The sequence below is a fragment of the Struthio camelus genome, chromosome 5 (genome assembly GCF_040807025.1).
Source record: "Struthio camelus isolate bStrCam1 chromosome 5, bStrCam1.hap1, whole genome shotgun sequence".
NCBI lineage: Eukaryota > Metazoa > Chordata > Aves > Struthioniformes > Struthionidae > Struthio > Struthio camelus.
The window spans coordinates 27,652,766-27,677,253 of NC_090946.1; the positions used below are offsets into that span (position 1 = coordinate 27,652,766).

The following is a 24,488-nucleotide window of genomic DNA, read 5'->3' on the forward strand; positions in this document are numbered from 1 at the left end:
ACTCAAAAGTTTAAATGAAATCAACCTCTGCTACAGATAAAAGTAACAAACTAGCAAAGGCACACCCAGCAAGTGTTATCCCGACAGATTTCTTATAAATCAGCTGTCCTTTTGTGATGTGCAAGGTATAGCCACATCTGTGAAGACAAACTGTGATAATCACGAAGAGTACTAATATAGAAATCATTCATAATAATACAAAAAATTAGCTCCCTAGCAGTTTATGTGAGATCTAATGAAAGGGAAAGGAATACCTTAACAATTAATGAAAATGACTTTAATTAATTACTTACAAATAAAAACTAAATAAGGCAACAAAAATACCGTCAAGACAACTTTTTCTCAGCATTGCTTGCTTCATATAAAGCCAGATATCGGACAGAAAAGTTTTTGCTAACATGTTGTTTAGAGTTCTAATCAGAAGTAAAGCTATTTTCTCTCTTTCATATTTGAAGATATCTGACAGCAGTTTCTAAAAACGTACTAGCTTATCAATTCCATAAGTTTGGAAAATATGCCTTGAATACTCAGTTTTACAGAACTATCTGCCAAAAGAAAATTCAAAAAATAAATCACAACTCAAGTTATCAAATAGAAGATACTACTAAGTGTATTAAATCATCCAAGGTGCTGCAAGGCTCCATCAGATATTACTCTTGATGGAGCATATTCTGCAAGCACATTAATTTAGCCGGCACCAAAATTTCTGATAGCTGCATTTCAAAATATTCAAAAATATTTTTCATTAGCTAGAATATTCTGAAGATTTTTTACGATGGCTTAACAATTAGAATTTTATTTGCAAATTTTAATTTCTTTGAAATTTAACGTACACGTAAAATATTGCACATCAAGTAGTAAGAATGATCATAATCTGATTCAGAAAGCTGCAATAATAACAAGGGAAACACCCCATAAAACATTGGTTGTTTTATTTTGTGATGCACCATCTAGTCTTAATAATCAAGGACAAGTCCATTACATATTGCAGAGAAACATTATGCTACTGGACAAAGTAATAGAGGATGAATGCACACCTAACTGGACTAGGTATGTGTTTTTCTATTTTGTTAGAACATCCAAACAGTATTTATTAATGACATGCAACTGTTTCTATGTCAATGTACTAGGAATTCTGTTAAGATTTAAAAAAAAGACAATTTATTTTTGGGATGGTTCAGAGTGGCACAGCAAGCTCCACAATAATAAAATTGATAAGATTATACGATTACCCTGGAGGCTGTTTGATTTGGCATGTCACCATATATAAGTCTTTTCTGACACAACTATATAGCCATGTCTGTGCAATTTCACAGAAAACCAAACATGCCAAGCCTTGTAAGATCATTTTGTCACATTCCAATTTCGTTATTTAAGAATATGGGTGAACTTACTAGGCACTTACGACTACATCTAAATCCAAATTTATAACAGATTTAAGCTAAAATGTACAGATGTAACAAGTTTTTTGTTCTGGAGAGTGAAAAAATGTTGCAACTTTATTAAAGGTTGACTGTGTCACTGGATTGAATCAGAAAGTAACCAGCCTACGGAGATATATTATTCACAAAACACTAACGGCTGTAAACTCTGAAAGACTGACCACTGGGCTTGTTCCTTGTACTCTCCCTTCACAGCGCTTAGTTTCTAGTGACAGTGAAGCTGATATAATCTCAAGTGCTTACTTTAGTTCTTATGCACATGGATAAGCAAGTCAACAGCTTGCTTCAATACAGTACTTTCACTAGAGATTTAAAAAGTATTATCAATTAAACCTACAAGTCGTTTTGTGTACAGCTAAATTGTGTACAGCTAAATTTGGACAAAGTTTGTAGGTGACAACATTATTCTTTTTTAAAAGCTGTCTGAAATCAATAATATTCATTGAAAAATCCTGAGGAATGTTAACTTTTTTTTTTTTTTTACTTTTAAATTATTACTGCCAATATTAAGTTTTAGATTTTGTGTAAGTTTCTGTGTTCCTTACCTCTCTGTATCTCTAGTAATCAAGAAGTATATTGGTATATGACAATTTACCCTCAAGAGGCAATCCTGTCACACAGCAATTCTATTTTTTAGATTCTACTGAAATGCACTTGCTTTATAAATTCATTTTGCCAGAAAAATAATGAAATACTGAAGATTTACCTCCATTTTTGGTAAATTTTGGTAGCGCCAGGCTATTTTCATAGAATCCTGAAAATCTTCAGATGTAACAGCTGTTGCTTCTTCTCCCAATTCATTTCTGCAGTTATCATCAAGCAAAGGGGCTGGAAGTTCCTACAGATGGAAAGGGAAAAACTGACATCCATCTGCAGTAGAAATGACAATTAAGATTTTCATTCAAAGAAAATCTGCAAACTAATAGAATTATTTTAATATAGTAGATATGTGTAAAATTGTAACAACCCTTGATTAAAATAACAGTGATATGAAAGATTGAGTCCTACTAATACTGAGAGTGGAAAATACTACCTAATTATTATTATGGGAAAAATGGTCTGTATAATTGTAAGAGAATGCAGAATGGAAATATAACATTGTACAGTCTACTTCACATAAACATCCTGAACAGCAGCATCCATATTAGCTTTTTTAAAAAAATCTTTTTTTCAAAAGGTGAGCCCCTAAACAATTTCTGAGAATAGCTAAGTGCCCTGCATAATGAACTTAAGACTATTTGATAAGCTTTCTTTGGTAGCTTTTGTAAATCTTTTAGAAGGAGTCAATAGACCACCATAGTCTACAGACACAGGCTGAAAATGACTGTTACAAGACGGTTTGAATCTTATCTTCTGCTAACTATTAGGCATGGTATCTACTAATGACAGATAACTCACGAACACAAACAAAGGAGCAAAATAAAGGTACAGATATTTAATATTTTAATTGATAAAAGTTTCTAACACAAACAATTCTATCTTTAAAAACATGGCATTACACACAGGTAGATTTAACTGTTCTATGAGGACAGAATTATAGCTTTGACTCAGACCTGGATTAGGAACAATGTTTTACTACTTTCTGCTTTCCACCTCTGTTGCACTGCTGAAAAATAAACAGCACTGGGGAGATCTCAAGCACAGCATTCATTCTTCATGCACTGTGCTGCTACATTGCTGGAGGAACGAAATGCTGCCAAGTTTTCTGACCTGTCTTTATCAACCATCTGTGCAAGCTGGAAGGCACGGGAACTCTGTGCAGGCCTCCCCTTTAGCCGCTTGAAGGAGATCAAGACTTTCTTGAAAAACTAAGTTTTCATTAAGAAGGACTATTGGGAGAGATCCGAGATGAGGATTCAAAAACAAATAGAGCCGGCCACTATCTCTTTTACAAGATATTAGGTGTGAAGACATAAAAGAAACTGTGTTAGATGAAGATTCTCAAACCAAGCATGGGATACGCAGGAACATCCTGAATATTGGTAGAGTTGATAATGACCATAAAAATCTAAATGACTTTCAGGGCTTATATAGGCAGACATGGTAAAAAACAGATGCGCATGGAAAAAAGAGAACGAAAGTTTAAGTGACTCCATTTTGTCTTTAGGATTATGCTAATTCTGTTTAAAAGAATACAGGAGAGAAATCCAAAGATTAAAGTATTGCTATACTATGCGCGATTGAAATAAAATGTTGGCTGTATATAGTACAATATGCATTCCTATGAACAATATGCATATGCACATGAGCAAACTGAAAACACATGTTTTAATTTCAGGACAGTAGTTTCTTTCTCTCAATAGTTGGTCAGTACCAACTCTGAGATAAAAGGTAATGAAGGCTATGAAAACTTCTGTGTGATTAATTCTATAAAGTTGCAGAAATAAAACAATTTATCTACATGTTTCAGCAGAGGATGCTAACCTCACCTCTTAGTTTATTTATTTTCTTTTTAGCAAGTTATCTTCAAAAGCTGCATGGAGGCTCATGTCTTCCTCTTCAAATGTACAATTTCTTATTTTTAATTAAAGAAAATTAAAAAATGTAGTAATTTAAATAATCTGCCTTCTCAATTGAGAAATTCTCCTTAAATAATGAGTCGTAAGTTTAAAAAAAAAAGTTACAGTTGTTTCTTAATTAACTACCCTGTATTTCCAAGTATCTTGTGTAACTGTTGTTATCAGCAGAGTATGGGGTAACAATGAACTAAATATTAAACTCATGATCAGTATATTAAATGTCCATTTAAAAAAAAAGAAATACAAAAATTAGGATTACCTCAAATCTGTTCCCTGAACTGTATTCTCTTACTATCCTTTGTTTGCACAGTCTTGTGCTACCTTTGCAAATATACATTTTTTTCCTCCAAACTCATGTGTAGCACAGCATCTGCAACGTATTCTTCAAATGCGAGATTTTGGTACTACCGACACAATGGTCTAAAACACATGTATTGAGGTATTTTCTATATAACATGTACTTGATTAACACTCAGCATATACTAAATTGGTGAAAGAAATTCCCTTTAAAAAAAGATATATTTCTTAATAGCAAATTATTATTACATATTTCTCCGTAAAACATACTCGCAGGCAACTGCTCCTTCTAGGTCAATGTAAATGTTTCTGTGTAAAACAATGGAAAATAAAGACGACAATTCAGGAATTTGTCACTTTGTTGTTTTTACTTTTGCCTTCTTCTAAGAATGCTCTTCTACTTATTAAAACTTTTCATGAGAACACTTATATACTGTGTTAATACTAAGTTTCAAATGTCTTACTGCTTGTTGAAAAGACATACTTGTAGACAAAGTCATAATACTATGATAGCAAAAATACAGCTTTATGGGTGGAAAAACTACAAATAGATTACTCTCTTATTTAGTATTTACAACTTTCATTAAATTTACACTTTAAATTTATTTGTAGCAGGTGTTTCAGCAAAACATAGTTTCACTTTTGTCAAAGCTTCCTTATGTCTACCTAGAAAAAAAAAAGAAAACTTTCAAACTAAAAATGAGGATTTCTGACAGATAGGAGAAAACGACAACAGGAAGCTAATGCAAAGTTCTGTGATAGCATAAACACAAGCACGAGCTGACAACTGTGCCAATGCATTTCACATACATGCTGACACAAATTATTTGCACTTACTTTATGTGGTTTATACAAAATATTTTTAAAAAAATTAGAAAGATGCTATTTTGAATTTCTGGCTTTGGAATTCAGATATTCACAATAAAGAGTTAATTAATCTTATTTTTCAAGTAAGGTGTTATTTTGGAAACAAATAACTGAACAGCTGATACTAGCGTGCACATTTAATTTCCTATTAAGGCTATTGATAGATTTAAGCTGGCTAAGGAAAAAAAGTCATCTTCCTCTGAAGAGTAGATGATACATCACGAGCTCAAAATGTTGCTCAAGTATAAAGATATTAAAAAAATTTTTTTGTTCACTTGTGTTTAAAAAAGTGAGCTCTAGAAAAGAACAATGCCTCAGCTGACAATAAATTTTCCAGATGTCTTTTCCTCTCACTCACCAAGATCAACCACCTCTCAGGTATCACCTGCAACTTTTTATGGAGGTAGGTTTATCTGAAAACAGGTAAGTGGCAGTCCTAAATAAGCAGTCTGAAAGAGATCATCATTAGTACAAATCCTGCCTAAGCATTCCTCAAACTCCCTGAGCTTGCCATTGTCTCAGATGCTACACGGATGTAATCAGGTGCACATCTGTTGCTACCTCTTCCTGCTGTAATATCACTGGCCAACTATTGCATCATCTGAAAAACTGAAATCCAGGAACTGGCATATCTTACAATTCACCTTTATTATAACTAAAGAGAAAGCACCAATATTTTCTTAAAGCTACTTAACATTTTTCTCCTCTAGAATCACTGCTAATATTTCTGAGTTAGACTGCTGATTCAATGTTATTATGTAACAATCGACAAAGACAAATTTGTGACAGAGACATTTAGCTATATAGATTTGCATTCATATAATCACATCTAATTATTTTTTATGTTTTTACACAGAGACTGTGTTTTATGCTAGAATAGAACAGAGGTCAACCGATCAAGAGAGTAGAGAGGTTCTCCAAATATTACCAAGAAAGTGGAAGCTACCTCAATGTCTTCATCTAACATTGAAAGAAATTTCTGCCCCACAGTCAAAAAAAGGAACAAAGCCTTCTTACATAGCACTATATTGAGTGAACGGGAGATATTACAAATACCAGCTGTTGACATGCTCAGTTCAAAACAGATAGAGACAGTGCATACATCAGTGTGACGCAATTAGCCACTGCAGCATGCTCTAACTGAGCTGAGAACCACACTAGTTTCCAACACAGCAGATTAACAGATCAAGGAACAATGGCTTCACCTGAAGCCGATAAGGATCTTGGCTGCCAGAGGTGAAAACTTATCCAGGTATCCAGCTGTAACGGCCTTTTGCCAATGTAGTTTTATTTTAACTCCTGACATAATAAAAGGATTTTATTCTGACATAATAAAAGCTTCTAACATTAGGAAATGATTGTTTAAAAATGGCTAGGTTCACACAAAGCAATATAGGAAAACCCTTGATTCAGTACAATGGCAGTTAGCATATCTATCAGCTTAGTCTGTTTTATGCTGTCTTGTCCTTTCCTGCCATACAGAACTACGAGCACATGAAAAACTACCTCATATCAACAGCAACTCTTATTTCCCCAGCTGCTTTTTCAAAATGTGTTTACCCAATAACTACTACTCTTAGTTGAAAACTACATGTCCTGTCTATGTCGGAACACACATGTACTGTGTTCTGACCGCTGAGATTTTGTCTCTATGCAGCAACAGTCACGTGATACGCCGAGATGTAAAACATTGCTGGGTCTCACAACCATCTCACTTTTTAACCCAGTAAACACTTTGCTCTAAATCAAACATAACCTGAATCATATTCTTGCATGAGGTGGTTATGAACTTTGTTGACTCTTAGTAAGCTTCTTACAGAAGCCAGCTGCAATCTGGAAAAGGTGGTCTACCTTTGGGACTGACTGGTAATTTGAAGGCCAATTGCCTGAGCTCTACTGGGTGTATAAACTGTTACTTAAATACATTCCAAGATGTTGCCCTTCAGAATGAAAATCCTTTTCATTTCCTGTGTATAACTGTAATATGAACACTTTTTAAATAAAGTTCCACGACAGGACTTACAAATACTGTCTCCCTTCAGATCTGCATCCTAATTTGCCTTTAAAACTATTATCTCAGCTTCTGCTTACCCTTGTTTCTCTCCCATTTACACTAAATTGTTTGAAAGAGAGACAAAATACGAGGCAGCTGTTTGAAGGTATGTGTATGCTGACCTGAAGCCAACATGCATGGATTCATTAGCCAGGTAAAAGACTAAACAGAATACATACATGTTTGCTAATGTTATAGTTTTTGCCTAGGATGTACTGATTCATGGATCTCCCAAGCAAGAATTTTCAAAAATCTCTGAAGAACTAAATCCTTGTAACCACATCTGGCAAAGGGAGAGAGGTTAAAATTGGCTAGTGCGCTTGGGACTGGGAATAATTACAGAGAACACAGTTATATAAACCTACCTTATGGGCAAATAAACGTCTGTCAAGTTTCAATTACCTTCTCCAGAAGAAATAAAATTGCTTTTGGAAACTCTTCACATTTTCTTGAAGGAAAAAACATTAAAATCAAAATGATCCCAATATTTCTTCCTCTTTTTATCTTTATGGTAACTAGAACTGGAATAAAACGCTTTCTCCTTCTCTGTCACTCTACAAATTAAATGCTAATTTTCGTTTCAAGGAAATAGCTCTTTCCAAAACTGACTATGCCCAAGTGATATAGAGTACCTAAGGGAGAAAAAGCCTCCAGGTCTCATCACATAAGTATACTCTCACAGTTCAAAGATGGCTGATTAGAGGTATACGTCATTACTCTTCAGTGTCATGAAAGGCTTTGCTACTGTCCAAGAGCTACAGAGCATTCATCACTTCTTAGATTGGCTTTAAAAAGAGAAGGAAAAATAAAAGAATTATGGAAAGATTGAAGCAGACCAGCAGCCAAACTAGTCACAGAACACAGGGTTACACTCTGTCACAGCTCTACAAAAAATGAACTGTAAACTATGCAGCAGGACAGACAGAGAGCAGGGGTTTCTATGAACTTCTGTATTTCATGACAGCTGAGCCTGGGCTTTTCCTCAAAATATCTGTGTGGATGCACAACTCAAGAGCAGGGCTCTACCACAACATCTGTTCTCCCAAAGTCATTACAAATTAAGCAACAAAAACATCAGTTTCCAGCAGCATTATTAAGTCACTGTTTGCAAACTCTACTGCTCTATCATATATAAAAGGCACTTACAATTCTTCCAGAAATAGCAACGTTCTCATCAGTACTTATTAAAAAAGTGATTCAGGATTGTGAGCCTATTTAGGATTAAATAAATACATTAGGATCAAAATCAGAATTTGAGAAGAATACAAGATTATTAAAATGCCCAAAAGTTGCTTCAAAAATGTCATTCAGAATTTGGAAATGAGAGTGTCTGTTATTAAAAGAAAAGGAGAGCCCCAAATATCTCTATTTAACTTATTTCTGCTTAAAAATATCTCAGCTACCACATGACACAGCTTTGAGAAGCTTTGGGACTGACAATTTTGTGGCATCAGTGTGTCAGCTTCTGAAAATCGTTACATTCTCCTAGGCTAAAAAAAGACAAACCTCTCATAAGGTATGTAGAAAAATAGAGCACACAGCAGTGCATTAGTTAAAGAAAATATATAGCACTTTTGGGGGTCAAGTAAAATACAAGTCTTTGCTACGCAGCATGAAAATACAAAAAGGTAGACAAGTGCTGAAGTTATAAGTGCAGTTTTTTTGCAGCGCCTATCTGTATGTAGAGTGAGATGTAGTAGTAAGGAGAAAAAGAGAGCAGGAAGTTTGTTGCTTTGTTTAAAAAACAAAAAAAGTTTGGGAAAAAGACCCAGTTTTCTAAAGCACTAATACTAAATTCCCAGCACAATTAAAATCATTTCGTGTTCCAGAGTCCAAACTTCCGAAGGTTTTATCATATCCATGAAATGGCATGAATTGATATTATTAATAAATCTTGTACCCTTGTAATGAAAAAACATAGAACCCGTATCTGCCAACAACCCAGGTCTTTACGTATTTGCTGCCACATTACTTTGCTTGCCTTGTTTCGGCAGATGTGCTAAGCAAAATCAGATTCTAACAGTTTGACCTCTCTCACTTCTTAGTTTCTCTAGGGGATAATAAAACCCAGGATACAATCCCTCAGCAGTTAATGAAGCTTAACCTCACACCCTCTTAATTACCAATGCATTACACCAGCTATAGGCATCATACTCCACTCTAAGCTATTTTACAATGCTAAGGAAGTACTACTGTGCTATTATTTAGCAACATAATCCAAGCTATACATGAAATCCCTCTTATATGAAATCCTTTGATCCTTATGGGTTTTGATAACTGTATAATTAATAGTATTTAAGAATTTTAAACACTATCTACTTATGCATCAATAAATACTTTGTTCAGATGGCTTTATGTAACTATTTCGCAAGTAGTATTTTCACAGGGATGACTAAAGAAGCATGGAAAATAAGGAAAATATTAATGGGAATACAATTCCCTCTAATTGCAATAATGTTTAAATAGTTGAAACTCACACAAATTTATGTCCTTTCTTCATTATGTTAATTTTTTTTAGTATTTAAAGGACACCAGATGGTAAGTCAGGAAGGATAAATATTTTCTTTTCAATAATGTATTATATAAATATCAGTTTAAAGGCTCCTTCCCCCCAAAGGGCGGACAATTCTATTTTGATTGTAAACAATTGTGAAGACAAGGTCTATTGCTGAAAAACACAAATGACTGGATACACAATTTTTTTTTTTTCTTTCAGTGGCCCTACAACAATTTCTTTCCATCTCCAGGTAAGATTTTTAGATCTACTCAAATTTTTCTTTGACATTCAAAGCATCGAATAGATGTCAAGCCAAGATAAATGAGAACTGCGGCAAGGAGAGAAAGGGAAGCAGAATTCCTGTATTATAAAATGAAGAAAGGTTAATTGAATTACTCTAAGTAACTACATCTTTTTGAAAGGGAAAATATATTTTGTACTTGGCATACATACAAGTAAACCATGTGGTCAAGTCATACTACTATTTGTTACAATTTCCTCCCACCACGACTCTTTTTAATAACACTGAAAAATAAGAACGCATAGGAGAAGATTAGATGATGTCTTTTCTTATTTCATCATTTTCTGAATCGGCTCATGAATTTTTAGCTAAGTAAAAAATAAAATACAGTAAAAAGGAGAATGATACACTGAAATAAGTAACATGAAGAACCTAGATAAAAATGCTGAGAGAGTGCCCTTGTCCAAAATTCTGTAAACTCTGCGCAGCGTATAATGCACTAACCTAAACAATTTTAAATAAAAACAAAAACGATTATTCAGGAACACATTTAGAGACGAGCATTGCAAGCATAAGTCACTAACTGAACATACCAATTCTGCAAAGTTACAAAGCAGACTTATAAAATGGTTGTTTCTGAACAGAGAGGCCAAACCTTTTTTTTTCTTTTTTTTAAACTAAATGACTACTTCCATTTTTATTATACATTTAATAGGCTATGTAAGATCTCTGTTTAAAAACAAACACTTAACATGCTGTAACTAAGGCCATGAAAGAAAAAGTTCTTATAAATAAACAGCCAGGGGTCAGTAGACAGGAAATCTGATATTTAAGCTAGACAATTTTCCATTAGTTCTGGAAAATCTTTCTATTAAATTAGTCTGAATGTTTGACAAAGACTAAGCTTTACACTTCAGAGAGCTTGCAGCAAGGGTACCGTTTAAAATGGTTTCACTCTTTTTTAAGCAGAAGTATTTCTTCTGGCAAATATATTCCTTTGCACCCATACAACTTCTGTGTCAAGCTCATGACACAATTTTGCCAAGTCTTGCAACACAGAAAATTATTACCATTAAAATGTACATATATTAATTACCTTAATATATCAAAATAGATATTCCACCTACTCAACACGCAAACAAGAAAATGAAACAGAGGTGTTAAGAGCTATGATAAAGAAATTAAATTTTGACATTCTCAAACTCTGAGATAGCTGCGGGGGTCAGCCTCTCCGAAGTTGGAAAGCTGTATTTGAAGGAAACACATGATGAAAACTTTAGTACTTCTTCAACCCTAATCTTTGTGCTAAAAGGTTATCTTTACTTCAGAGAGAGAGATAGAAAGATGGGAGAAAAGTTCACTAGTGTTGCACCTGTATGGATTTAAGTGGTAACATTTAACAGCATGCAACTGCAGCACCATGCAGGAGCAACTGGCTCACTGTAATAGACTCAGGTATTTTGCAAATACAATCAGAAAAAAAGGAATACTGCCCTGCTTGCATATATATTTTTGCCTTTCAGTTTGTTATGCTTTTACCTTCTTTATGTACCACTAAAAATATCAGATAACAACCATATAAACACCCCTTAACTTTACAGATCACTTCTTTCACAACAGCAGATCGTGAAGAGAAGGGGAAGGAGTTAGAATAGCACTCTTACGAAGTACAAGTTTGGAAAGCCCTAGTCACCATTCCAATCATTTATTCCAAGTTTGCTGCTGTTCTTTTGACAAAACAATGTTTTAGAGTCATACCCATGAGGAGAAACCACCAGCACAATGGTACAATGTACTTTGCTGTAATAAAAAAAAAATCATAATACAAAAAACCAAAAAAGCTCATAATAAAAAGCTTCTCTTTCAAGAGGTTGTCCACATACTTAATACAACAATGAAACACAACCCCCCCCCCCCCCCCAAATTACCCTAGCTATAACAAAAGTACATTTTGCAAGCTTCTTTTTACATTCATCTTCTCAGGGAAAAAAGTCAATGTGCACTTTCTGTTCTTCAGGTTAGCCCAGCGTAACCACCTTGTCTGAGATGGAATTTAAAAAATCTTTTCCAAACAAGTACCATGGTGCTAGATGTATGAGGTAAACATATATAGCAATCCTCAAAGGGAGACGTAGGACACGAATGGGGGTAGAACGCTGGGGAATGCATTTCCTTTCAAGGAAGCTATCCTCTTTAGCAGAGATAGGGAAAGTGGTAGGCTCATAGACTATGTAAAATTAAGTTTTTCACATTAATATTCTTGAAGGAAGTGCTTTTTGCCCTCTCTTCTTGTGAGAGGCTTCAAAAAGGCAATCTTGAGAAAGTCCAGAAGTATCCTCTAACCAAGTTCCAACATAAAAGGAGAAATTCTTGTTCCTAAAAAAATCTACTGCTAATACCGTAGCAATGTAGTAAGTGCACAAAGTGTTCTTCACCTTTTCCATGGGAGATGAATAGATGCAGCTCTGGAAAGCAGTTCTGGACCTCCTGCACTTCCACCTCCTGCTTCTGAGTTTCCAACAGAATGGTCCAAGACATAACGTAGGCCATGGGTCCCACAGGGAAAGTGTGTCTGACTACATGGGATGTTGGTTTCTGTCTGCCTGTGTGTATAATGACCAGTAAATCTTCCTCCAGAGACAAACTCTATGCAGCCTCCAAGGTAACATCAACTTAACAGAGAACACTCGTATCAAGATGTGATAACAGTAAATGTAATCTGATTTTTGTTCATTACAGCTTGTGAGACTCTGTTTCCCCTAGGCCCAGATAAAATAATTACTCAGCTTTAAAGGAAAAATGGCAAAGATACTCATATAGGCAGTTTTAGAAATTTAGTACCAAATCTGATGTAGGAAAAGCAAGAAATGTAGAAGCGTACCCAACACAAATAACAAATCTCAACAATTGGCTGATTTTTACATCTTTACTACCTTTTCTTTTCTTTTCTGGGGGGAAGAGGGCAGGGGGAATATCTTAAACTTGCCTGGAGCCATAAGTGGAAACATACCTTGGTACCAAAAAGAAAAGTGAGTAAGCTGCGGTATTTTCTGTATTTGTATGGCTTCCAGAAACCAGTTTGGCACTCCGCCTAACTTAGATTGGATGCAAACCTGTTCCAATTTCACTGGTTACAGTGGTGTCCAGGCAATATTCAAATGCCTGGAAAAGGAGAGGGAGATAGCTTATGTGAAACGGCTTATGTGAAGTGAGCTGCAACAGCTGTATATTACCCTGGGAATTTAGATGACTTCTGTTGTGCTGTGTACTAATAACATCTTATAGTGGTGATTCATTTACTCTTATTTTATATCTAACTTATCTCTTATATAGGCTGGGCAAGTAACTTCTCTGAAGCATCCTCACGTTGTTTTCTGATTATTTTCAGAAGGGGTGAGGAAAGCTAACCCCAGGTACCCTTTAAATTTTGTAACTAGCAGAATTTGATATTGGAAAAATGCCTTAAAGCATCCTATCCAGTCTCTCAGTACACGGTTCATTCTTTCCATGGCAAACTCAGGTCAAGATTGTATGTGTGTGTGTATGTACGTGTGCACATGTACATGCACATGAACCTTTGACTACTACCTGACATACCTTCAGGAGTCCATATTTTTAGAAAGCATGCATCACTCTAGAAGTTCAGTAGATTCTAAATAACTCAAATTGGGCAAAAGTTTTAAGAAGCCTGAAAAAATACTGGCATTTATGCTTCATCCAGTCTAACCTTATAGCTCAAATGATAGATTTCTGCTATTTTCATATGCACTTTCTTATAATTTAGTATTCTGCTATCGATTTATATAATATTTTATGGATAGCAATTTGAAACACTTCAAGAAAGCTCAAGACCATTTCACTAGTTAAAGGTAGACATTTTCTACACTCAGAATCAGACTACTACAAAAGTATACGCTAATGATTTTGCACTCCGCTCACATGAATCCATTGGTAACTTCAATAACATTTTGGATGTGATCCTGTGCAATGTGCTCCAGAGGACCCTGCTTGAGAGGACCCTGCTTGAGCAGGGGGGTTGGACTAGATGATCTCCAGAGGTCCCTTCCAACCTCAGCCATTCTGTGATTCTGTGATTTAGAAAAATACATACAAATATCTAGGGAATGTTTTCTAAGGGAAAAACAAGGAACTACAGCTCTCCAATTACTTAGAGTTTATACTAGTGCAGTATAACAGTGCCTGCAGAAAGAAGATATGCAGCTGCTTCTCCCAGCTTGACTTCAGTCACTAATGTTTCCACCTCATTTTGCAGAATATAGTTTTGAAGTTTGATTTCCCTGGTAATAAACATATCCACATACTCAAATACATATGTTGCATTCTAAACATAAACATTATATGCAACTTCAAAATAGTTGGCATTAAAGTGCTGAATTATTTAAAAAATATAACCCCTGAATATAGCCCCATTAAGAAAACAGACACAAGAAACAAACCTATTTTATTAGATTCCTTTTGCTTTTTCTGCATGAGGACATAATCATTCCTTGCAATTTTAAGTCTAAGTATAAGGTTTGCTACTGAAAATGAAATGTTAAGGTATAAAATGACTGAAGGAAATATTATTATTGATTAGTTTTTCATTTTCCAATGCAATTTTTTTTAATTATCTGTTACAGAAATATATCATAGTACTTCTTATATTACAAACTGTTCTCAGAATTTACAGCAAAAAGTTGCCTTTTGTTGAAGAACATAGATTGAACAGAAATGCTCTGAAATGTTTAAAATAATTCTAAAAAAGCAGCATGTATATAGTTCTGTAGGATTTACCAGAGGTGTATAATTTTTCAGTATTACGTCTTAATGCCAACTTCCTGAAGGAGCTTTGACTACAAAAGGCATGAATATGTTTTCAAAGGATGATGGATAAATTGGTGGGTGGAAATATAATATATCTTAGGCAGCTGATCTGGGCTTTTTATCCTCTACTTGTCTTTTAGTTATACACAATTTCAAGATAATTATGGTCTATAAGATTGTCTTTTCCCCTTCCTACTACCAGCAATATTTGTCTTGGTTACAAGTTCAAGAAACTTCGAATCACGTCGTAAAATTAAAATAGGGCAAATATGGCATCTCAGCAGAGAACTGAATGCATAAATAGACTGACCACACAATAAGGACACAAGGACGCAATTTAAAACTACCTTTAGTTAAAATAAGTTAATTACAATACTAGTTACAGAATATATTGAATCCATGCCTGAATTTTGTTAAAAAAAAAAAAAGTATGCATATATATAGAAAGAAATACGCAATTCAAGGTTGATATGTAACAAATCACGTTGCCTTTCTAGTAAAGAATACAGTCTAGTCAAATATTGACAATAAATTAATTAGCATTTGCACTAAATAAAACACAATGCTATTCAAAGGTCAGATGCGTTGCCTTAAAAAACTGACTTAGCGGAGGTGTCTAAATCCTGAACAGCTCATTTTTATCACAAGAGGGGATTTCTTGATGAAGCGCTTGAACGTGCTCCCCTGTAGAAGTCAAGTAGGGCAGTCTTAGGGAAAATTCTTCTACTGTGCTTTGGAGAGCTAACTGTGTCCAAAGCCAGTCTTAGGTCAACTTCTGGATGAGGCAATAGTGTTCTTTTAGATAACGCATATCGGCTTTTCTAAAGGTGCCCAAGCTTGCCAAGTGTGAAAGCACGTAATTTTCTATATTGATGCTAAATGTATTAGAGGGGAACCTCTCTGAAACAATTTCAAGATAGTAATACAAATCAGAGAAATTCCTTTCCTGCTAAGCAAAGGAAGAGGTGAATAGTCGAGGCAAGACTGGAAAAGTATGGACAAGAGCACTGTTGGATATGTAAACACACAAACTGAGGAAGAAAACAAGACAAAATTTTATTATCTCAGCCTTCCTTGGTAATAATATCCTTTTATAATCTTTTATAGTAACACCACTATGGAGTTACAGCAGTGGAACGCAGTATGATTACCTAGTGCCCACCCCTGAAAATAAGAAGGAAAACTTATTCTAAAATAGATGACGAAGCTCAATTTGTCACATGAGACTAACTGACCAGTCAGAGTATGAACTCAAACTGGTAGAGAAAAGGATGGAGGTATGTAATAATTTGTAAATTAATTTGTAAAAGCATAACGAACAGGAGCTAGAAACTATGCCATACTACGAGCCATTGAGTTAAAAGATGAATGAAAGAAGAATACAACACGTTAGCCAGTCCATTTTAAGATACTTAAATATAATACAATAAAAATATTACTCTGGATAATTTAACGTTGATGAGAAAAATAACTGCAATGATCTGGTATTGTATGGTCAGACAGTCAATGACTTGATTCCCACCTATTTTAAAACTAATCTTCTTAAAAATATATATATAGGATGTTCTTGTGCAATTCATACTTCCAAATCAAATTCTAACCTTTTTATTTAGGCTATATTCTAAAATGAAACAAATAAGAAAAATTCCATCTGTAAACGAACCATCTTTAGGTTCAAGATAATTGTAGAAACTATTAGATTTGTCATAACCACAATTATATCTTTCCATTAAAAAAACAATTTTTCCTAAATACTTATGATAATACTAACTAGATAAGGCACAGAATCCAACATCGCTAGGTAGGAAAAAAGAAAGCAATCATTTTGTCCAGAAACACAGAGTCTCTGAATACTCTTAAGGAAACAGCCAGACTTCACTTGATGCAGAAGTAATCAGTAAATTATATGTTACTTTTGATATCAGAAAAAAGCAGCCTTAGAAAGACATAAAATATTTAATGAAGTTTGGTAAGATTATCCTCGCACTTTAGCATTTTTTTGCAGTGTTGATCAGGCTTTTCTCCCTTAAAATTATTTCCTTATAATGGAAACTGATCAAAAGCTTGCTGAAGTCTGAAAGGAGCCTTTTTATGTGACCTAATCCAAAGCTACCAAGTTTCCCAGCAGAGAGATGACAGTCCGAATGAAAAGTACATGTAAAGGAAGTTGTACTTAAAGATGTCAAATTTCATCCTTCCTTCCTATAGCTAACTACAATACATACATACATAAACTGTAAACTATTTCCCCCCACAAGCAGCTTAAAAGCAGGTTAACTACTCTTTACTGTAAGTATGAGGAAACTGTAAAGAGCTGGGTTTATTCAAACCATCCCATTTAGCTATCTGGTCTGTCTGGGTTCCTTTTATAATCAAAATGAAAGATAAGTAGGCTCCTACTCTGATGACCCTTAGGAGGATCTTACTCCCTTGTCTATAGAGCGAGCTAAACGTAATTCCCAAATTTTGGCTAACGTAAACACTCCTGCACTTGCCAGTGTATTCTTGTGAATCACCAAGATAATCCATTTGCTACTATACAACACATGCATCTTAAAATGTATTTGAATTCATCAAGAGATTATAGCTTTATTTGTCAAAAGATATTAGTCTTTTTTTACCTTTAAGATGTTGGTAGGAAGCTCTTTAGCAGAAGCAACAAACAAGTCATGTCCACAGACAACTCCCTCTGCGAGAAAATACTTGAACAACAAATTGGAGTAAACACCATATTTATCTTCCTCTGTGGAAACAAGAATGGTTGGATTTTTTTTTTTGATTAGATAAAACACCGACCTGAATTTCCACAACACTATAAAAGCCCTCTTCCGTGTACCTCCTCATAGACTATGTAATATAGAATAGAGATAACAGTTAAACAATATGGATCCAGAGGTTTAAGTGTAATGCTCAATAATACGCATTCCTAATTTTCCAAGAGAGAGAAATAGTTCTCAGTCATGTTTGATTCTAAGATACAGATGGGATATAGACCTAAGGCAGCAATAACATCACCCTCATAACAAGGTTTACCAGCAGTATCAACTAAGTTTACCAAAATCATGGTTTAATGGGAAGGGGGTTTTGTTTGTTTGGGAGAATTGTGTTAAAAATTTATATTTTTAATGCTTAAAATATTAATTGACTTAAAATATCTATTAATTGATGCTTTTAAAATTTTAATTATGTAAAATTTAGGCATCAGAAAGCCATAATGGTAGTGTTTCTTATAGAAATATTTTTATACCAGTATTTATTTCGAAAACTGTAAGTAGTACAACACAGGCAACACAAACACCAAAATACTGAAAAAAAAAAAAAATTAGACAAACCTGCCAATCTGTATAAAGTTTTTAAAAGGAAAATTTCAACTGATAGACAATTCATTTGGAATGTCATTTTTGAAAGCTATCCCAGAGCAAAAACATGAGTGCATTCAAAAGACATGTGAACTTAAATATTTTAAGAGGTAGGATAATATGTGTTAACAGATATTATGAATACTGATCTCCTGAAATCAACATACAAACTCCCACTGACTTGAGAAGGCTCGCATTTCTTTGAGTTTTTCTTTGCTGCAAGTTAAGTATTAGAAATTATTAGATATAGGAAGTCTCAATGAGCTTCATACAACTAAACTTCGTTGTAACTCCAAATTGCAGGCGAAGCAAACGAGTAAATGACAACTTCTGAAACATCTCTGATTTCCTTTATTTATAGGAAATGCAAAAACAGGAATGTTAATGCTAGCATAAAACATTCCTCACAATACAACAATTAGATCAACCGTCCAGTAAAATTTTAGACCATGTCCTTTAGAACAACATATTTCTGTCATTTATTTGGAAGTGACATCTGACATACTTTATGAGAAAAATAAATGCAACAACGTCAAGTTTTATTTCTCCATCTGCTAATGTGGCTGCTGGAAGATAATATACAGGGACACTGTAGCAGAGCAATACAGGATGATATTTTCTGTACGCAGGACCAACAGGACTCTCAAGATATTCTTTGCATAACTTGGAAACAATTCCTCTCTATTATGAATCACATATGAATATATATTAAAGAAACAAATAAACATTAAACCAAGAAAAAAGGCAAGAAAGAAGAAAGTTGTCATTGAAATCTAAACTGCAAAAAAAAATTGAAGGAGTATTTTTATACTCCTTTAGTAGTATAGCATATAGTAGTACAGTATATAAAGGAATGTTTAAAGGAGTAAAACAAAAGAGACTATCACCTTGATATGTACAATATTAATTGAGATGTAAAATATTAAGTTCTAGAGCTTAGGAATCAGAAAGAACCAGTGAAGCAGGGTGGGGGAAAAGGAAGAACAGAGATGCATACCAGAAAAGGAGAAAGAACATAATGGCAGCGGAGAAACTAGGAAGCAAATGACAGAAAAACACTCGTGCACTGCTACATTCCACATAGCATATACACATACTTTAAATGCCTAATTAACAGGAGAAAAATTCAAAATTTAAGTTTTCAAATCCACTGGGATTCTCCTAAAGTTTTCCCAAAGATATTCCCCATCTTCCATGGGACAATACAGAATTTTTCCTGACTTTTATTTATTTTTTTTTTAAATGAAAAAACTTTTGCATTTGGTATCTGGGATAATTGTTTTAATATACATTTTTTTAAAGCTATACACTTATAACTTGGAAAAATTATTTTCTTCCTTCCTTACTTCTCCAGAATGATCCCTAAAGATACAGCTTCAAGATTACCTACTTTGCTATTGTTAAGGAGAAAGATTTATTAAAACTTTCCCTTTCATTAAACTCAATAAGAAAAAAGTGCAGTTTTTAAAGGAGACACAACTGCAATATAAACACTTGAAAAATAAATCTACTAAAAGTGACTCTGAAGCAACATTTTGAGATTGAGATAGCTTTTGAGATAGAGAATAAATGAACTGCAAGACAGTAGCTAAGACACGAGGTAACATGGAACTGGATACCCAAATAAGGCCAAAGTAACACAATTACTACAACACTAGTATTAGCCTTTGATGAATCCTGCTTATTGTAGAGTCAGAAAGTTTAAGAACTCAGACTATATAACATACCTTTGTTACTGTTAGCCTCCTTAGCAGGCCACATTAGCTTTCTAATGTATTTGCAATAACTATGTTTTTTTTTTTTTTTTAAATAACAACCTAGTGAAGAATATGAGCAGATTATCAGTAGGGTGAAAAGCACAGTAGAGGCAAATGTTTGCTGTTGACAGAGCTGGGTTCTCTGTTAAAATTTCAGCAGGATTGATTTTCAAAAGTATTATAGAATTTCCTTGAGATTTTCATAGCTTTAATTAAATATTTTATATAATTTACTCTAGTATGCACACAAAGCCTTTAATAGTATTACTGAAGACCTATGTTTTCCTAGTAACCCAGCTCCGTACACTGTGTTGGGATTGTGGATGTAGAACCAGGTATGAGACTAGGATGGAGAGCAAAGACTCAGTTGAGACAAAACTGAAGCACTACAGTTGCAGAAGCAAAAATTAGCACTGTCACTGACTAAATTTTTGAAGAACTATTACAGTCATACTTGTTAAATAGATTATTTGAAGCCAGGTTAGATCTTAAACTGTTTCAACAAGGGGAAAAAACAACATATTTAGAGCACTTCTTCCTGGCAGCCAGAGTCTAGGAACATGCATACTTCCCCCACCACCACCCCACGTTGGCTCTCTTTACAGTTATTTATACTTGTGTTGCTTATTGCAATATAACTGATAATATTTACAGTATATTGACTTCCATGTGCTAACCTCTACCTATGAAGCTCGCAATCTAAGCAGCAAAGCTCCCTAGAAACGAAAGTGACAGCATGATAGCTACTTATTAAAGAAAAAAATATTGTCTGAGCTACCTGAAAGAAGTCACCAAGCCTCCCATGTAATCACATCACTGCAGCAGATGTCAGGGGAGGTGATACAGTTAGACCTCCTTACCTTTGAGCAAAAGGAGGAAAGGAACACTAGTCACGCATTCTGGAAGGATCCTAAGCCACAGCATTTACTGCATCCTTGGTGAATCAAAAATCTTCATTTATTAATTTTTCTTTACACGGTAAAGTCCACCTCTCTTCATAATTTGGGGCACAGAAACACTGAGTTGCATTGATTTGAACGGGGTCAGGATTTAACTCACATTTAATGGAGTAAAACTCAGTATCACATTTTGTCCAGGTAGTTTACAGTTGCATGCATAAACATACAAAAGGAGTGTCTTTTTGTATCACGATTTTTAAAATTAATTATTCCTTTGACAGTGAATAACATGCTCAGTTTTGTGCAAAACATTAATATAAGCTCCATAAGGCATAGATAAATATAAGAAATTATACTGTGCATTAACAATCATGTAACTAAACTAATAGGAAGTGAGGCTGTTAGGTTAAGAATTGTTGTGTAGGTTAAGAATTTTTACTCAAATTTTATTTGAAATACTGAAACGTTAAAACAAATTACAGAAATGGAGCAACATGGAACAGGGGTATAAACTCTTTCATCCACTTACTCAAGATTGTAATTTTTTTGAGTGACATATTTATTTGCAGTGTTTTAACTGAGGATAAAAGGGGTTCTTAGACTGCCACACTCTTCCAAAAACACATTTTACAAAGCAGTAAGAAATGTTCAATTTAGCAAAGAAAAAGAAAAACACATCTACCAGTGAGAGGAAACAAAATTTTAGCATTAGCCTTTCTTTTAGTCTTCTAACATTGATTTTCATAACAGTAAACCTACAGTAAAAACAGGAAAATGAACTACTGGACAGCAATCTAAATATAAAACACTTCATAGCCTGCTACAGTATTCAAAGGATTAAATGTGTCTCAGAAAAGGCTTTACAAACAATGTATCCTGAATTGTTAAAGTCAATGCATCTGTAAGAATCCCTCAGTTCTTCAATTTGTCACATACAGGATGGCTTTTTATTGATTCACTTCTAGGTCACTAAACTTTTGTGGTATTCAAAAGATCTAAAGCACACCCATATGGGGCTTTTCTGATAGTGTCCATTGTACCCTGGGTTCAATAGTTACGTTACTATTCAAAACCATGGGAGTACAACTTTCTTTTTATAAATCAATCAATCAATCAATCAATCCTTTAGCACAGGTATTTCAGCAGCTTACCATCACTTTCGTAGATAAATCGAGTCAAATATTTCAGAGTATTTTCACTTTCTGATAACTTTTGGACTTATTATTTTGGTGGCTAGGATAAATTCTCAAGTTACCTTTATTTTTCAAAATTGTACCCACATCTAGAAGAACCACCTCCATTCTGTAGTTCTATGGATTTACATTTAAGCGTATTTTATTCAGCCAAGACACTTGAGACATCCCCCCAAATCTTTATTATTAGCCTCCGTACTAAGTAGGTCTCCCATCAGAAGCCTTCATCATGAACTTTGCTTCTAACAAATAAAGCATACAAACATATAAGAATCTTGCAGCTGCAGCCTCTTTTCTGGGTCCAATCACTGCAAGTCAGACAACAGTCCACAGCCTTCTCTGATTCTTTCTGAACAAAGAGCATTTCTACAGCTAAGTAGCAGGTGAGTAACTAGTGAAGCGTAAACCTATACATGGAAAAGAGATTATTTACCTAGAAGTTATGCATATTGTTTCCAGGACAAAACCTCTTCTGATCCTACAGATAAGGACACAGATGAAACAGTTTATTGTGACTATTATCCATTGGTCTCTTTCCACTAGAGAATGCTCTGATGGCCAAAAGAGTCATGAAGAAAATGCAGTGTTGTCAGTATCACTATAATTAATCCCAATATATAACCATGTTGAAAGGTAGGAATAAAGACCAATTCCTATTTCTGTCTCTCCGCACCACTGTACTGTATTGGCTACTGAACGCATAAGAGACGTCTTAATACCTTTGTGCATGAACTGTCTGCAAGAACTACTGAGAGAAATCAGCAGGTTAAGCAAGTTAAATACAAAACTGTAAGGCACTGGAGTTTAGCTGGAGCACAGAAGACAGAGAGACCAGGTATGAGTGAGGCTTTGCCACTATATAATTTATGTAATAATTAAGGGCAAAAGTCTTACGGAGCTATGGAAATTTAGGTGTAAACATATGGTCTTAAGAACAAAATGACCTCTAGCCATAACTGCTCATGTTCCAAGGGAGGGGAAAACAGTAAAACTTGAAATGGAACAACAAATTAAGAACAAAATCCACCATAAGGTAATAAATACGCATCAATCATATTTATAAAACTGACTTCTAAACATCTGTATAATTTTAAATGTCTTGAAGGTCCTTGAAAAACTCTACAGGTAATTTGTAGAATAAGTATTTCAAATGATGAGAGCCATAAGAGGTAAAAATAAGACTGCAACAACATCATGTACAGATAGCATTTTTTGCTCTGTACAAACTCTAGATAGTTTGCCCTAAAGCTGCCAAAAGCCTGTCATAGCCTATCAGTATTGATCATTTTTTCACTAGCTAGTTCTACAGTATAGTACTGTGACCTAAGGTGAGTCTTTCTCTAGCTATGAAGCATCTCTCCAAATCGCTGCAGGATATAAAATGCGATTATTTTAATAATCTGAAATTCCATTTAGAAGATACTTTACTAAATTCCCTCAAGCTTAGTAAATGTGGATATTAGTCTATGTCACTTGCATTTAATTAGCACATGCCAAAACAGAGTTGTCAAACATATCTGTTACAATATTTAGCGTTTGGCCATACTTCAGGAAGGTGATTTCTGGTAAATTGTATTTTATATAATTACATTTAGCAAATCACTGTTTTGTACCTCTCCAGAGGTTACCTTTTCAACTTCAAAAAGATGATAAAGTCAATTATATTGACAAGCGAAGAGAGCTCTTACCAGTCTGGTTAAATTGCACTTCTAACAAAAATAACAGTAGCTAATTAAAGTAGCTGAAACAGCTTCAAGGCTTAGAATATACAAGTATAGGCAAGCTTTTAACCAACCAACTTAACTTTTTGTAATTGAACTCAGCTACTAACAAAAAACCTTCTCCTGATAACCTTTAAAACTTTCAGCCATCAATGACCTTGTAAGAATAACAGCACCTTAAGGGTATGTAAGACTAGGGACCCAACATAGAGCGCACTGTAACGCTACACAGAATGTACTGCATAAACATGGCCTATATTTATAAAACAAAACAACATTGTTCTGGAAATTCCTCCTGAGGGTGGCAAAACAGACATACAACAGGTTTAAGTATGCTGGGAGGGGGCAGGGGGAAAGATGTGCTTAATCAACAGCTACATATATATATATATATTTTTTTTTTTTTGGAAAGATGAGACTCTTCTAGCAAACTAATCTTCTGGAGGAAATTAAGATGAAATAAACAAACGCTCTCACATTCACGTTGAATAAACTGTTTCGATAGTGTTGTTCAAAACTCACTTTACTCAAGTCAGAACGTTAATTTCGCCACTTCTTTTAAACCCAGTAGAGCAATACCTCTTGAAATTAAAGTACCATTAAAATCCAAAATATTATCACTATAGGAACAAAAACCAGGAAGTTTCAGGTTCTTTTCACAGTCAGGATCCTGTATAAGATAGTCAGGTGCCTCATCTTTGTAAGTCTCATGTAAATAAAACACTATCAAAAGAATATGGAATAAAGTTCATTGGAAACCATGATGCTCTTTATTACAGGTTAAAATTTAAGATTTGTATACAATATCCTTTAAACAGT

The 24,488-nt window shown here is 34.4% G+C and overlaps 1 protein-coding gene across 2 annotated transcripts in view; it reads right to left on the bottom strand.

The window, feature by feature from the left end:
* Window positions 1–24,488, bottom strand: part of ELP4 (elongator acetyltransferase complex subunit 4) — a 164,050-nt gene that overhangs the window by 126,938 nt on the left and 12,624 nt on the right. For both annotated transcript variants that reach the window (XM_068945275.1, XM_068945276.1), the window contains exons 3-4: window positions 17,362–17,483; window positions 2,149–2,280 (exon numbers count right to left, since the gene is read on the bottom strand). In XM_068945275.1, the coding sequence (XP_068801376.1) occupies window positions 2,149–2,280; window positions 17,362–17,483 (254 nt within the window). The remainder of the gene's footprint in view (window positions 1–2,148; window positions 2,281–17,361; window positions 17,484–24,488) is intronic.